Source organism: Myxocyprinus asiaticus, chromosome 47 (genome assembly GCF_019703515.2).
Source record: "Myxocyprinus asiaticus isolate MX2 ecotype Aquarium Trade chromosome 47, UBuf_Myxa_2, whole genome shotgun sequence".
In the NCBI taxonomy this organism is placed as follows: domain Eukaryota; kingdom Metazoa; phylum Chordata; class Actinopteri; order Cypriniformes; family Catostomidae; genus Myxocyprinus; species Myxocyprinus asiaticus.
Window position 1 is genome coordinate 6426302 of NC_059390.1, and position 14558 is coordinate 6440859.

Here is a 14558-nt window from a genome sequence, read left to right on the forward strand (position 1 = left end):
AATGTTGAACCAACATCATGTAAAAAAAAGTAGGAAAAGTAGAAAAAGCATCTTACTTGTTAGTGACAAGTCGCATGACTGTCCAGTCTTTCGGGAACATCTCTGGCCTTATTAGGATCCGAAACACGGTGAACATATGGAGCAGAAAATCCTGAAAGAGAGAAAAAGAGCTTACTTTATTGTTAATAAAGCCGATAAAGTTAGAGAAGTGAGATGTAACGAAGCTGGAATAAAGATGCATTCTTGAACGTCTCTCACCCGCAGATCGTTTTTACTTGTGAAGCTCTGCAGAAGCTGCTGGTAGTGTCGATCCTTCATGTGCCTCAACAGAGCCAGAAGACATGACACAAACTCTCCCTAACACACAAACACACACATTTAGAACCTGACATGTATATACAGACCCACATGAAATTTGTCCAAACATAACTCATACAGTTTATCGCACTTCAAAAGAGTTTAAAGGCAAAAATTAAAGTTCAAAAATACAAACAATTCAGTAAATAAAAGGTAAATCAAGGAAATACATTTTAAAATAAAAAGGTAAAATTTGACTAATTTTCTCAAGTGCTGTCCATAAAGCTCAAGTTGCATTAAACCCAGAATATTTATTTAAAACAACAATGTATTAAAATCCATTTAATGAATTTTTCCCCATGATCAGTGTAGACATTTTTTTATTTGCTTTATTTGCTATACTGTATGCATTTCTCACATAATAACAACACTCTCACAAAAATACATTTTTACATCTGCTTCTAAAACGAGAAAACAGAATATTTCATCCCCATACTGAACCACCCCACAAGACCCTTGATAAATCGCAGAGGTCTGTAACACTAAGAATGAGTAAATAGGTGTTGAAGGGCAGCACAGCGAGGTTTGCATTCACAAAAACCTCAGAGCCCTGGGGAATACGTCATGTCTACCAGGAGCGCCTCTATCAGAATTCTCATGCTTGCGTGGAGTGACTTTGAAGTGTAAACCGCTCTGACTGCTGGGCTGTAATTACTCTGCACTGAGTGCCTTTTGCTGACGCTTTTTAGCCTGTTTCACTTAAAATTTACTCTTTTTTTTTTTTTTTTTCTTCTCTGGAGCAGTCTTTTTTTTTTTTCACACTGGAAGTGACCAACAATGCGTAGTGCCACGCCAGCTTGAGACGGTCTACACTAGAAGGCACTGGAACTTCACGTAACAGTAAAATTAAAATAACATTCTACATACATTTTAAATAGAAGTCTATTTGTATAAAAACTACTTTGCATGTCGTTAAATACATGTCTTCAGAAGTGATATGATAGGTGTGGGTAATAAACAGATCAATATACAAGTCCTTTTTTCTTATAAATCTCCACCTTTGAACAGACCCAACCAGTAGATAGTGGAATATGAAAGTAAAAGTTACTTCCATGAGAGAATATTCATTCTGGGGTGAACTATTTCTTTAATTTTAATGGAAACGATCGTTTGTTACATTGTGATGAGCCACTTGTGCAGATCTAGTGATCTAGTGTACACATCTAGTGCAGATACAGTGTTGTAAGACTGAAACACAGACACTTCTAGCTACACAAGCCCAACTGTGCGCGCTGTTGCGTTCCAAAATGTGTCAGACTGCAATTCACAATGTAACCCAAGTACGCACTGAATTCTCAACGTTCCCACAAGGGGCAGTATAGCAGACATCAGTGTGAACTTTCCGTTTCTACAGTGAGTTTTCTCTTTCAAACCATTTACTGTCATGGCGGAGTAACAGTTTGAAGAGAATATTGCTGAGCAAGTAAGGTAAAGTCAATATTTTTATAGCAACTTGCCTGAATATTAACACATCGGTTTAATGGCACAGACTTTTGTAGGTAACTCTGTCGCCCCCTTAGGTACTGAAGTTTGCTGCTGCAACAGTAACGCGAGAACACACTTTGAGCACGTTCAACCGGGTTGTGCATTGGCAATGTGTTGGCCAAGCGTTCGCATCTGTGTACATGTACTTGCATAAAGTATGTCTCTCGCCCAGCCAGTCTGTTACTCTTACCGTAACGTCTTGAATCTGGGGGCGAAGTGTGGGTCCTGGTGGATGGGGTCGGTTAGCGACTTCCAGTATTGTCCGCAGTAACACACCCAAAACACTCTCCACAATCAGGTCGACCTCCTCGGATACAGTCGGCTCCTACATACACACAAACAAGTGGGAAGTGATTTTATATATGACTTTATATACAGTCTGACAGGGTGTTAATATCGGAGAAGGTGAGACCACCATGAAAGGTTAAGATGTCATTTCAGTTTAAGCAAGCACAGGACAAAATGAGTGTGGCTGATGAATCTAGTCCCGATTAGCCTTCTCTGCGTGAGACATGCTGTTTGGCTTCCTCAAGGTCAGAGCGGATGTCTACATTTAGATCAAGTGCTGGATCAGCATTTTCACAAGACAGCATCCTGTGGTTCTCTTCAAAGCAGAAGTCTATTTAAATTAGGGATGTGCAAAGCTACGCGTTTTCAAAATCGACTAGTCTGAACAACCAGTCTTAAGGAAGCCCCATATAATAATGCTGGTTATGTGTTATTCTTGTTCTTAGTGCAGCCCTGACAGATATTCAACAAATAAACAGGATAAATAACCTTTTATTGCACAAAACTCTTACAAACAGTGACAGATGGATTATGCATAATAATAAGAACAGCAGGCAATTCGACGAGTCTGACAGTAACTATCTCGAAATTTGTTATAGATATTATATTTTAAATGCATATCCCTTTTCTAGTAGCTCAGTGTGACTTGTTCTTTTTCAGACGGTGGCGTCACTGTCTCACTGTCTCATACCGACTGCTGTTTCAACTGCACAGTTGGCGGCACATTTTCTGAAGGTTGTGTGAGGGTTATTCAAGGTGTCCTTACCGTGTCTTCCTTCTTGAGTAGAGACAGCATGCAGGTAAGGATGTGAGCACACATGAAGAGATCTTTTTGTTCCTGCATATGAGCCTGTAGCAAACGCAACACCACCGGCAGCAGGATACATCTAGACTCTGAAATAAACAGGTGTGCCGTTATCTTGCAGAAAACTTATTTGAGAAGCCCTACTTTGCATAAACATCCACTTGGTTTACATATGACCATCTTAATTCAGTGGCTGTGTTAATTTTATTTATTTTTTTATCTCATTTCATAAATATAATTTTCCATTTATTTAAATTAATTTACCCACTTTAAAATAATTGACAGATGACTCAAAATGCTTCATTTTTACAGATAAAATATATCCGGTCATATGCGTTTCTGTACTTTAGAAACATTCCCGTGGTAAAGAATGTTATGTAAGGAATAATGTACAGTCAGCCGGTTATCGTAAAATAAACCCCAACAGGGTGATCTGTTGTATTTTGTGATAATAACCGGCTGACTGTACATTATCTTACTTATTACATGGCTACTAACCAATTAAATAAATACATGGACATTGGATATTGATTTGCATTGAAAGAAGAAATAAAAATCACTCAGCAGCTGAAATCCACTTCCGGTTTGCGGTGAGTTCTGTTAGTGTTTATTTTGTGAAAAAGATTGCCTGACTCCTCATTATCAAGCCTATTACAAGACTACTTTCCAAATAAACAAATAAATGGACATGAAACATTGATTTGCATTGAAATTACGTAATTATGGGAGAAGAAATAAATCGCTGAACAGCTGAAATCAACCTCTGGTTTGCGTCACAGTGCTGTTGGTGTTTCTTTTGCAATTAATGAATGTCTAACTGCTCATTATGCATCTTATTACAAGCCTACCTGCTAAATAAATAAATAAATGCAAATGAAATATTGATTTGAGTTTAAATTATTTTATAAGCTCACTTGTAGAGATCGCACAGTGATCCAAGTAGTAAATTGACCAATCAGAATAAAGTATTCCAGAGAGCCGTGTAATATTTGGGATTATAAACAGAGATTCCCCAAAATATCGGGCAATATAAAAATATCACGATAAAGATATATCACAATATAGTTACATTTAAAAAAAAAAAAATTATAATAATAACATTTGTATTATATATTAAGCTATGTTGCAATGTGTACTTTTGAGTAATACAGTCAGTGAATTAAATACTTTATAAACTTCATCTTATATAATTTCTCTTTATTTTAACTATTCAAAGTAAAAAAAAAAAAAAAAAAAATGCCACATTTCAGTCTGATGATGTGCACCAATTTTCTTCTTTTTCTTCTTCTTCTTCTTATTGTTATTATTATGATTATTGTTATAACTTTCCTCGAGAAACGCATCTTCTCAAAGCAATGCAAAAAGTAAAATAACAAATAAAAACATTATCCATTACTAAAACACTTAATTAAGCCTTTGTGTTTTTAGTAATCTCTATAAAGAAAATATAAAATATCTAAAAAGGAAAATATGGCTGGTTTGTTTCCTGATATCAAACATCATTCAAACAGAATTTTAGAAAGGGTTTTGATGTGTATTTTAAAAACCCACTTGACATCGAGAGAAACCAGAATGAGTACCGGGTGTGATCTGCGCTTTTTCTGCCACAGGAGCACAAACGAAGGGAATTGGATGACTTCAAGACTCGCGCGCACTTGCGCGTTTCAGACTGCGTGCGTGTTATGTGCTGTACACATTTCTCGTGTGGCAATTCTGTGTTACTGTGATAGATATGATAATCAAAAATGTTGGCAAATTTCTACCGGTTTATCATGTCTTTCGCCCACCCCTAATCTGCACTATCAGACATCAGCTGATTGTTTAAAAACAGCTGATGTCCAGCGGCGATTATTTCCTGTCAAAAAGGGGTGGAAAACGCATTGGACCTTTAAGCACAAAGTATACTTCGGTCAGACGCTGAGTACAAGAGCGTGATGCAAACTTCATCATCAGCAGAGTGCTCGAGCACTGAACTCGTGCAGGCCGATTTTTCTAACCGCGCGTACTCTGAACTCGTAGAATGTGCATGCGCCTGGAATTAGTTGGTCCACAAGGTGGCAACACTCACGATTGAGCCTTTACTGTCACGAAGATGTGCTAAAAGTAGATTAAATCACTGCTAAACATCAGGAGACGATGGTTATGATTAAAAACAACAACAGTGTATTTGCACGTCAAGAACACATTTGTGAGGAGGTCAGGAGACATCTGCATTTGTATAACTAGAGTCTGAAGGAATATAAAGACATCTTTATGGGTCTAAACTCCAAAAGAATATTAGTCCAGTATCTCACAGCAGTCTTAGGTGCGCACAGTAAATGAAGTATACTTTGCAAGGCTTCGCGTTCGACAGTACGTATACGCTAAGCGTTCGCATCAAAACCAAAGTATACTTTTGGCTTTAGCCTACAACTTCTGCTGAGTATCAAAGAAAATGTATCTTGTGTGGAATTACTTTGAATTGTGTGACAATGACAGCAGAGTTGCAATTTGTAAGCTTTGCACTGCTAGAATTTGATGAAGTGGAACTACCGTTAAACCTTTTAACAATTAATTTGGTTACTTACCTTAAAGCTCGACATAGCAAGGAATAAGAGTTTGCTAAAGCTTCATAATTCAGAATTGAGTTAATGCGAGTTAATAACGTTGAAAAAATTAAGAAATCTTACTAAATTAATGTGAGCCTAACAAGAGGCTATTCAGAATTCAGTTAATGTGAGTTAAGAATGTTAAAAGTTCACTTAAAGACTTTTACTTCTAAAGAAATGAATAGTAATTTTGAAACGTATGTATAAAATCATGACCACTCATGTGAGATGAAGAGTTCAGTCATATCAGTAACCTTATAAAAGCTCTTTTATTCTACATGGGGCAGGGGCGCCTCATGGGGGCAGCCATGTTAGCGTCACATGACCAGCTGAATAATCCTGGTTTACTGTTTATAGTGAATTTCTACAATGGCACTGGTAACTGAAAACTACTGTGTTTGAATGATGCTGCATCCAGGCCACTAGGTGTCAGTGTAAGCCAATGTAAGCCACTTCGACATACATCAAAAAATTACTGTTGTGTTGAGTTTTATTTTATTTATAACGGAGACCAGTTACTCTAGTGATTGGAAACAAGGTAGCAGAAAAGAAAAAGCAGAAAAAAGCAGAGCCACCAAACTATTTGTATCGAAAGATGATGTTCTAAATAACCGGATATCGTATCAGCACACAAATTTTGTATCAGTGCATCCCGAAAACAAAGTTTAACAGCACCTCCCATGAAAATGGACTGGGAGAAAGAAAAGAAAGTTAGGATTTGGGGAGAGAAACGAGAGATCCAAGTGATGTCCAACTGAATAATTTATGAGATATTGTAAATAAAATTGCACATTGAAAGATCAGGAAAAAAAAAAAAAAGATACCGAGGCCAAGCCAAGATCCTGCAACACAGGCTTATACAGTTAAAAGAGCACAGATAAAACGGATAAAAGACTGTGACGGAAAATCTACAACCCAGTCGGTCGGTCAGTGACGGTGACGATGACGATTATTTGTAGCACAACCTCTGATTTAAAAATCATCTACCTCATCGTAACTTAGAACTTTGAGTGTGTATGTTTACCTGGGTTGGTGTAGAGTTGGCTGTCGACGGTTTTGGCGATGCAGTGCAGTTTGATGGCCTCCAGGGGGCAGTCTGTTTGGGAAGTGGTGGGGAGGCTGCCCAATGTCTCGCGCACAAACGTGGCCACTTCCCTTACAGTAAAAAGCTTCAGCAACTCTCCATACACAGCCGGGAATGACTGTAAAAACACTGTCTGTGGAATACAATCATGGTCATGTGAAGCATACAAACATATGGAAGTATTTAAGAGACAAAATGGTTTTTAACAAATGCTCAAGATCAATTTGATCTTTTATGGCAGTGATATGGTTTATTGAGGGCAAAACTAAAACTAGTGCTGTCCAAAATTTTGACACTAGTCTCAAATTTAGTTGCATCGCTTCTTAGATTCTACCTTTAAAATGATTCTTCATGCTATTGAGTGGTCCTGGACATTTGTAGATAAAGGTGTTACATCAGATGTGGATGGATGCCCATCCATATGACCTGACTTGCATACAGGAACTGTGATATCTGTCCATTTTCATAACACGTGAGAGCAGCGAACCATGAAGGAATCCAAAAACTAAGAAAACAGGGATGGGGTTGGAACCCCAAAATGTAATACTGCTGTGAGGGGATAGCGTGGTGTTGTAGGGGGGTGCGGGGATTATGGGAGATTAGAACTAGCTCTGTCCTGCATTCTTTCATAGCCTTTGTTCTGCTCTCTATGAAGATTAAAATGTCCAAACAACAGTCAAGACCAACACAAGGGTAATGGATCAAGTGAGACAGAGTAGTCTTATATCTACTCAGATGGCATGCCAATGCATTATCTAAAGCATATTGCACCCAAAAAATGTCAAGAGCTGGCTGAAATGGCCAGTTCCGATCTGAATGGCTGGCCACTTGTATGAGGCAGGGTGTACAGATTTCTATCAGTATACCAATAATCAAAGCTGTGTTTACATGGTACTATTACAATGAGTGCTTATAATAAAGATCTAGTGACTGGATTTGACATTTTCCAAAGTCAACAGAATCAAATCATTGAAAAATATTCAAGTTTTTGTTTGAGGCCCTTAGTAGCAAGAAAATGGAATATCCTCAAGCAGAACTATAGGAAATTAAGTGCCGGGAATAATCAAACACTCATGCACAGTATTTTAGGTTATTTTTAAAAGCTAAAAAAATTAAAAACGCTGCTGTTCATTGCTGTTTTCGTTACAAATATATTAGCTTGTATTCTAGATTTTTTGTTTCATTCATCTGTTCAGATGCTTTCACTCCCAGTGGAACCCTTTTGTTTATGTGCCAGAAAAATTCGGCTCCAATTAAATTATAAATTAAATCATCGGACAGTTAGACATTACATATTGCCCTCTTTAGTAGCTTCAATGTAGTTAGCTTGAAGTGTAGCTAAATACTTTTTCAAAAGAGTAGCTTGATTGCAGTTTAAAAGGATATTTCACCCCAAAATTAAAATTCTCTCGTCATTTACTCACCCCCTCATGCCATCCCAGATGTGTATGACTTTCTTTCTTCAGCAGAACACAAATTAAGTTTTTCAGAAGAATATCTCAGCTCTGCAGGTCCTCACAATTCAAGTCAATGGGTACCAAAATTTTGATGCTCCAAACGCACATAAAGGCAGAATAAAAGTAATCCATAAGACTCCAGTGATTAAATCCATGTCTTGGGAAGCGATATAAGTGTGGGTGAGAAAAAGATCACTATTTAAGACCTTTTTTTACGATCAATTTCCACTTTCATATTCTTTTGTTTTTGATGATGGATTCACATTCTTCGTGCACATCACCACCTACTGGGCAGGGAGGAGAATTTATAGTAAAAAAGGACTTAAATATTGATCTGTTGATATGCTTTTTGGAGCTTCAAAGTTCAAGTCAGCAGAAGAAAGTCATACACATCTGGGATGGCATGAGGGTGAGTAAATGATGTGAGAAATTTTCATTTTTGGGTAAACTATTCCTTTAAATACTGAGTAGCTACTAACTACAGTTTCAAAATAGCATCCCCAACACAGGTTGGCTGTTTTAAGTGTCACCTAGAAGGCCTCTTCCTATCTAAATGGGCGCTTCTTGACTTGAATAAGATGTACAATGTGGCTCTGTTGGACTACGCTTGAGAATGACACAGGAACAGAGCAGGAGGACAGCAGGAGGGCTAAATCTGCAACCATAAAGCTGGCAATACGGCCCATCACTAAGGAGGCCACTGTAAAACCAAACATTTGGTTTTATTTTGCAGCCCTTAACAGAGTTACAGGTCTCTGGGTTGAAATATGGACCCTGATGGGGGTGTCTGTTTGTATTTCTCCATTTTTTCCACTTCCCTTTTATAGACTGTCTTCCTCAGTGTTTCTTGTAATCTTGTCGTGTTTTTATAAATCTCACATTTTTTCATCTCACTTCTATTTCCTCTATATCCTTCATATTTATTTAAAATTTTATTTTCTTTCTATCCATCTCTCATTAAGCCCGAAGCAATTCCTTTACTGGACGTATTCGCCTGTCACTTTCAAAGGAGCCGTGTGGGCATAAGTGCTGCCGCGGACTCTTTGTAGAACACGGGCAGAACATCAAAACAAACTCACACCAAAAACGGACAAAAGCCGGTATGATGGGCATCTGAGGGAGGGAGAAGACGTTCTCGCATTCAGCTCAGCCAAGCCGAAAAAAATTGTGGGAGACTTCAAAAGCTTAGAAAAAGTTGTCGTTTTTTTTGTTTGTTTTTTTTTCAAAACTGCGTTATGACGTTCTTCCCCCAACACCACCATGAAATATGAATTATCCCACCTCTCAAGGGTAAAATGTCTGTTGAAATTAAATTGTTTTTCTGGCAAATAAATGCTTAATACAGCACATTTGTCATGGCAGACACCACAGAGAGTGAATGTCTCACAGTTTCAGAAGAAGCTTCAGGCCGAAGACTAACTAAATGAGCTGCTCCACTGGCTCAAAGGAGGACTGCTTTTCTAAAAAGAAAAAAATTACTGATCTCAGTCTTTACAGACTAAATTCTACTTTGAAAACTAGCATTGAAGTGCACATTACAGGCTAGAATTGTAAAACCCAAATTAAAAACAATTAACTAAGCTATAGCAATGTATCGACAGTAAAAGATAAATTAGATATACCTTTTTTTTTCTTTCCTTTTTTTTTTTTTTAAGAAAAATGTATGATGTTTGCACATATAAAAGTTCCCACATGATGCAAGACAATCCAGGGCATCGCTATGCGGTTGCTAAGGTTTTTTGGTCTCTAAATATGGCTCAGGTTCCTTTTTCAATGTAAATCTATGGTGTTTTTTCACTTCTTTTATCATTCCCACCTGGGGAGTCAAGTTTGATGAATTAGACAAGTAATAGCACACATGATGGCAAAAGTAAAATCACTTGACTTGTGCCATCATTTATGTCTTAGCAAACACTACTATTGATATAATTATTTTTTTTATTATTTAGATAAGTTAATTCATTATTTATACATGCTTATATACTTTTTTAATTATTTATTATATACTGTATTTAGGCATATATTTTCTATTTTAATTTATTATATTTATTTTTAATATTTTTTATTATATTTATTTTAAATTATTACATGATTTATTATATTATATATATTCATTTTAATTATAAATTATATTTATTTTATTATTATTTAATTTAATGTAGAGCAAATTATTGGGAGAAACAGGAGGAATGGATTGGGAAATGTTGCTCAGTGTTTCTCGAGCAAATGTGCCAACTACAACATCATGGCTCAACTATACAATTTAAACAGTTTTTTTTTTTTTTTTTTTTTTTTTAAATCTCTGCCTCTCACCTGTGTTTGAATGATGGGCTGCGAGCTTTTGTTCTCCTGCGAGAGGAAGAAGCTTATGGACATGAACAGCTCATGCATACAGCATCGAAACTCCTCTTCGTTCTGTCCCCCTGTGGCTAGTGCAAACAGCCACCGAGATTGGATAATATATTTAAAAATGTACTCTGTCGCCTAGGAAACCAAAAGAACATCACTTTTAAGCACAGAAAGCAACATAAAAGCTGCCTAATTAAGTATTCATAGGCTGTGTGAAATAATGTGATACGGAAGGCAAAATGGCCCACAGTACACTATTTCTGAGAAATTGAATATTCAATACATTATGGATATAAACTGTATTTGTGGTTATACAGAAACAAGAGACAGTAATGAAAGACTCTAAACATAATAATGAGATGTTGAATGTGTGAAATTATGTGAGAAAGCAAGAAAAGATGTTTAGTGTATCCAAATGTGTTTTTAGCGAGATTTCTCACCTGTAGCACCTGTCGGATGTGTTCTTGACAGTCAGCTTCAATAATGCGGTCTACGTACCACTTTAGCACCTTGATCAGATCCCTGCCAAAGACACAAGTACATACAGTAACACACCTGTATAAAACTGAACAACATGTACATTTTGGATCAAACATGATTAAACCATTTTTCAGCGACTGATTGTTTGGAACTGTGGAATTAAGTGTATTTATTTATTCTTTGGTAGAATGAGCTCACAAGCCCTCCTTATTCTTGGGTAGAATGAGCTCTCAAGCCCTCCAGAGGTCGTAGCCCCAGACTATTATAACTTAACATAATAGCCTCTACTACCCAATGAGACAAATGCTGTCATGATATGGGTCTGCTCTTACAAGAACTCATCCGCGGAGTGCACTGAAGAAGCTCTCGCACTCTGAATCATTTCAATCACCCTGAGGGGTAAACCCGTGACACTCAAATTTAGCCTCTCATGGGCCAGGCCCAAAGAGCTCCTCGATCCAGGGCTGGGTGAAATATTTCCCCCAGCACTTGCGACAGGAGATCCCTATGCAGTGGGAGCTGCCAAGGCAGGGCACACAAAAGTTGAATTATCACAGCCAGCCAGCCACAGTTTCCCCGGCCAGTTCGGGGCGATCAGTATGACTGTGACCATATTCTCTTACTCTTTTTTAGAGTTGGAATGATCAGACTCATTGGAGGAAAAGGGTAAAGTAGCGCGTTTGTCCAAGGATGCGCTAGAACATCCACACCCATAAAAGGGCAATGAGCGTTTTTGTGCGATTGACGACAGCTCACCCGTATCTCTCCCACAGCTGAATCTCCACCTGAGGGTGAAGTCTCCATTCTCTGTAAAGAGGATTCCCCATGGACAGGATATACGCCCCCGTACTCATCGCTCCTTGAACATGCGTCGCCCGTAATGAGAAAGCTTTGTGCCAGGCTGTGAAGACGCTGTGAACGTGTGGCCCCCTGTCTGTTTATGTATGCCTCTGTTGTTGTGTTGTCCGATATGACTAGGACATTGTGGCCTTGAAGGAACTGCAATCCAATGCTGAAACTTTCTCATTCGCAGTAGTCCCAAAGGAATGACTGACACAGTTGAGGCCATCAGAGCCAATAGGCGTAGACACAACCTGAATGATACTTATTTCCCTTTCTGAAAAAAGGACAAACAACTGTGAATCAATCCGATGCATTCCTCTGACCAAAACACTCGATACTGATCAGTGTTCAATCTGAGACCCAGATAAATTATTTCCTGTGAGGGCATCAGACAGCTCTTTGTCTTGTTTATTTTGAATCCCAGATTCGCTAAATGAGACACCAGCGTTCTCGCATCTATCTGTGCTTGCTGCCACAACAGTGCGCACTGCAGTAGATCGTCTAGATAAGCAGACATTCCGAGACCCATAAACCTCAGCGGCGTTAGCACTGCCTCCACACACTTGCTGAAGACTCTCTGTGCCAATGAAAGTCCTAAAGGCACCGTCAAAAATTTGTAAGCTATTCCCTGATAGGCAAATCTTAGGAATTGTCTTTGTGACGGGTAAATGCCCACATGAAAATACGTGTCCTTCAGATCGACTGACATAAACCAGTCTCTGGGACGAATAAATTGAGAGAGTGTTTTGAGCGTGAGCATTTTGAACTTGTACCTTCTGAGATATTTGTTGAGATTTCGCAAATCCAGAATGGGACAGAGACCTCCTCCTCTCTTGGGGATGACAAAATACTTGGAGTACAATCCCTGATGGCTGTCCTCCAGTGGTAAAATCCTTATTGCTCTTTTGCTCAGCAAATTGGCTATTTCCTCCTCTAAATTCTGAGCTGACTCCACCTCTGCTGTTGACATTAAAACACTGTTGAATAGAGGTGGCTTTACAGCAAATTGCAGCCGATATCCCCGTTTTATCGTAGATTAAACCCAGGGATGAACTGTGCATACGCTCCAACTTTCTGCGTGAACAGAGAGGGGCCCGCTGAAGCTCTTGCTCACTGATGACACTGTGGCATCTAGCGGCAGAGCTAGAGATTGCAGCTCCGAGTTAGGTATTATTTTGTGATTTATTTTCACACACTGCTGTGCCCTTGGCCCACTGCCTGAATGCACAAAGGAGATTTTTATTTTTGTGTAAATTTTCTTCCTCTCTCTTTTCTGACCCCGTGGGTGGAGAGGGGAGATGCAAACAGAGGCACTGGGGGAACTGGTGCCAACACTCCCATTAACTCGTTTGTGTATGAATCGTGTACACAAAACTTATGGTTTGATTCACCTTCCGAGTCCCCTTGGCTGGAGGGGCAGAAAACAACTCACCTCTTGAGGGAGGAGTTGAACAGAGACTCCATGAGTGCTGTTCAACCACTCCATGTCCCGAACCAGAACACTGGTTAGGTCACCCGTCTCTTCTTGTTCAACTGAGGGTTAAACGGACGATGTTTGTCTGCCACGAAAGAAGTCTTGTTTCTCAGCTGGGGTTGAATTGGCTGTGCCCCTCCCTGCCCTGACTGCTGGGGCTGTGGGGGAGGCCTGGTTTAGGTTCTAAAACCAGACTGTCCACCTCTAAAATGGGTTGTGAATCCGGAATGTGATGGCTGCAGGGGGCGGGCAGAGGATTTTTGGGGAAGGCAGGTCTCGAACACTTCCACATCCTTTATCCTCAAATCACACTGCTGCCACATTATGGACACCGTAGCCCTGAAAAGGGCTTTCGGATCCACTGGGGCATCGAGGAAATTTGTCTTCTCCCTCTCAGACAGGCCAGATAGACCGAGCCAAATAGCCCGTTCGCCCACAACGGTGAGATCCATGCTGCGGCCGCAGCTCTGGACAGCTCCTCTTGACATACGTAGGTTGAGATCTGCAATAACGCAGATCTCTTCCCACAATGCCGCATCCGGCACCCCCACATCAATTTGTCGGCCCACCTCCTCCATTAACTCAGTCTGATATGCTGTGAGAAGTGTGGTGGTGTTAAAGGCCCTTACAGCTAGGGCTGAAGATCAGTAGATCTTTTGGTAAATGGAGGCCAACAATCTCTCCGTCCGTCCCGGCAATGAAGCAGGAACAGAAAAAAAACAAACAAAAAAAAAAACGCCCAACGATCGGGGTGAAGGCGATTCCTCGACTAGAGGGGGGCTAGATATCCCCAGATCCTCCAATTCGTGCACATCCTGTGTAGAGTAACCCAGTAAACAGGCTCTCTGTGTGAAAAAGACTTGGGTCAGAGGTGGGAGTCCATCATCACTGCTGTGATTGGTGTTATTGGTGCTTCCAGGATTGGCCACGCCCGAGGCATTACCCATAGTGAGATACCGAATGAATGTTAGAAAGAGAACCACAGCTCAATGTGTCAGAGTACAAGCGTTAACCATTAAGCCATAGCTCAGTGAAGTATCAATCTTTTCTTTTTTTGCATTTTAAAGCCCTGGCATTCAAATAGAGCACTATTAAAGAATTTATAAGAATAATGAGATTGATACAAGACACGCTTTTGTGAGTGATAATAAAATAGGACTTATTAAATCAGTCTATTGCAATGCCCAAATTATAAAAGCACATAAAAAGAATTGCAATATGCATCCAAGCATCACTATAAAATTGTATGGTGGAATCCTTAGCGATTTCCACTGCTAGTATCCTAGTGTTGCAATGCAAGTGTGCTTAATGTGAAATTGGAAACTGGTTGCATTGCTCTGAAAAAGTG

At 39.3% G+C, this 14558-nt stretch overlaps 1 protein-coding gene across 2 annotated transcripts in view; it reads right to left on the reverse strand.

Annotated features, from left to right (window-relative positions):
* Nucleotides 1-14558, reverse strand: part of LOC127436649 (dedicator of cytokinesis protein 4-like) — a 143015-nt gene that overhangs the window by 31991 nt on the left and 96466 nt on the right. For both annotated transcript variants that reach the window (XM_051690925.1, XM_051690923.1), the window contains exons 21-27: nt 10854-10935; nt 10378-10548; nt 6548-6740; nt 2897-3024; nt 2033-2167; nt 259-357; nt 57-151 (exon numbers count right to left, since the gene is read on the reverse strand). In XM_051690925.1, the coding sequence (XP_051546885.1) occupies nt 57-151; nt 259-357; nt 2033-2167; nt 2897-3024; nt 6548-6740; nt 10378-10548; nt 10854-10935 (903 nt within the window). The remainder of the gene's footprint in view (nt 1-56; nt 152-258; nt 358-2032; nt 2168-2896; nt 3025-6547; nt 6741-10377; nt 10549-10853; nt 10936-14558) is intronic.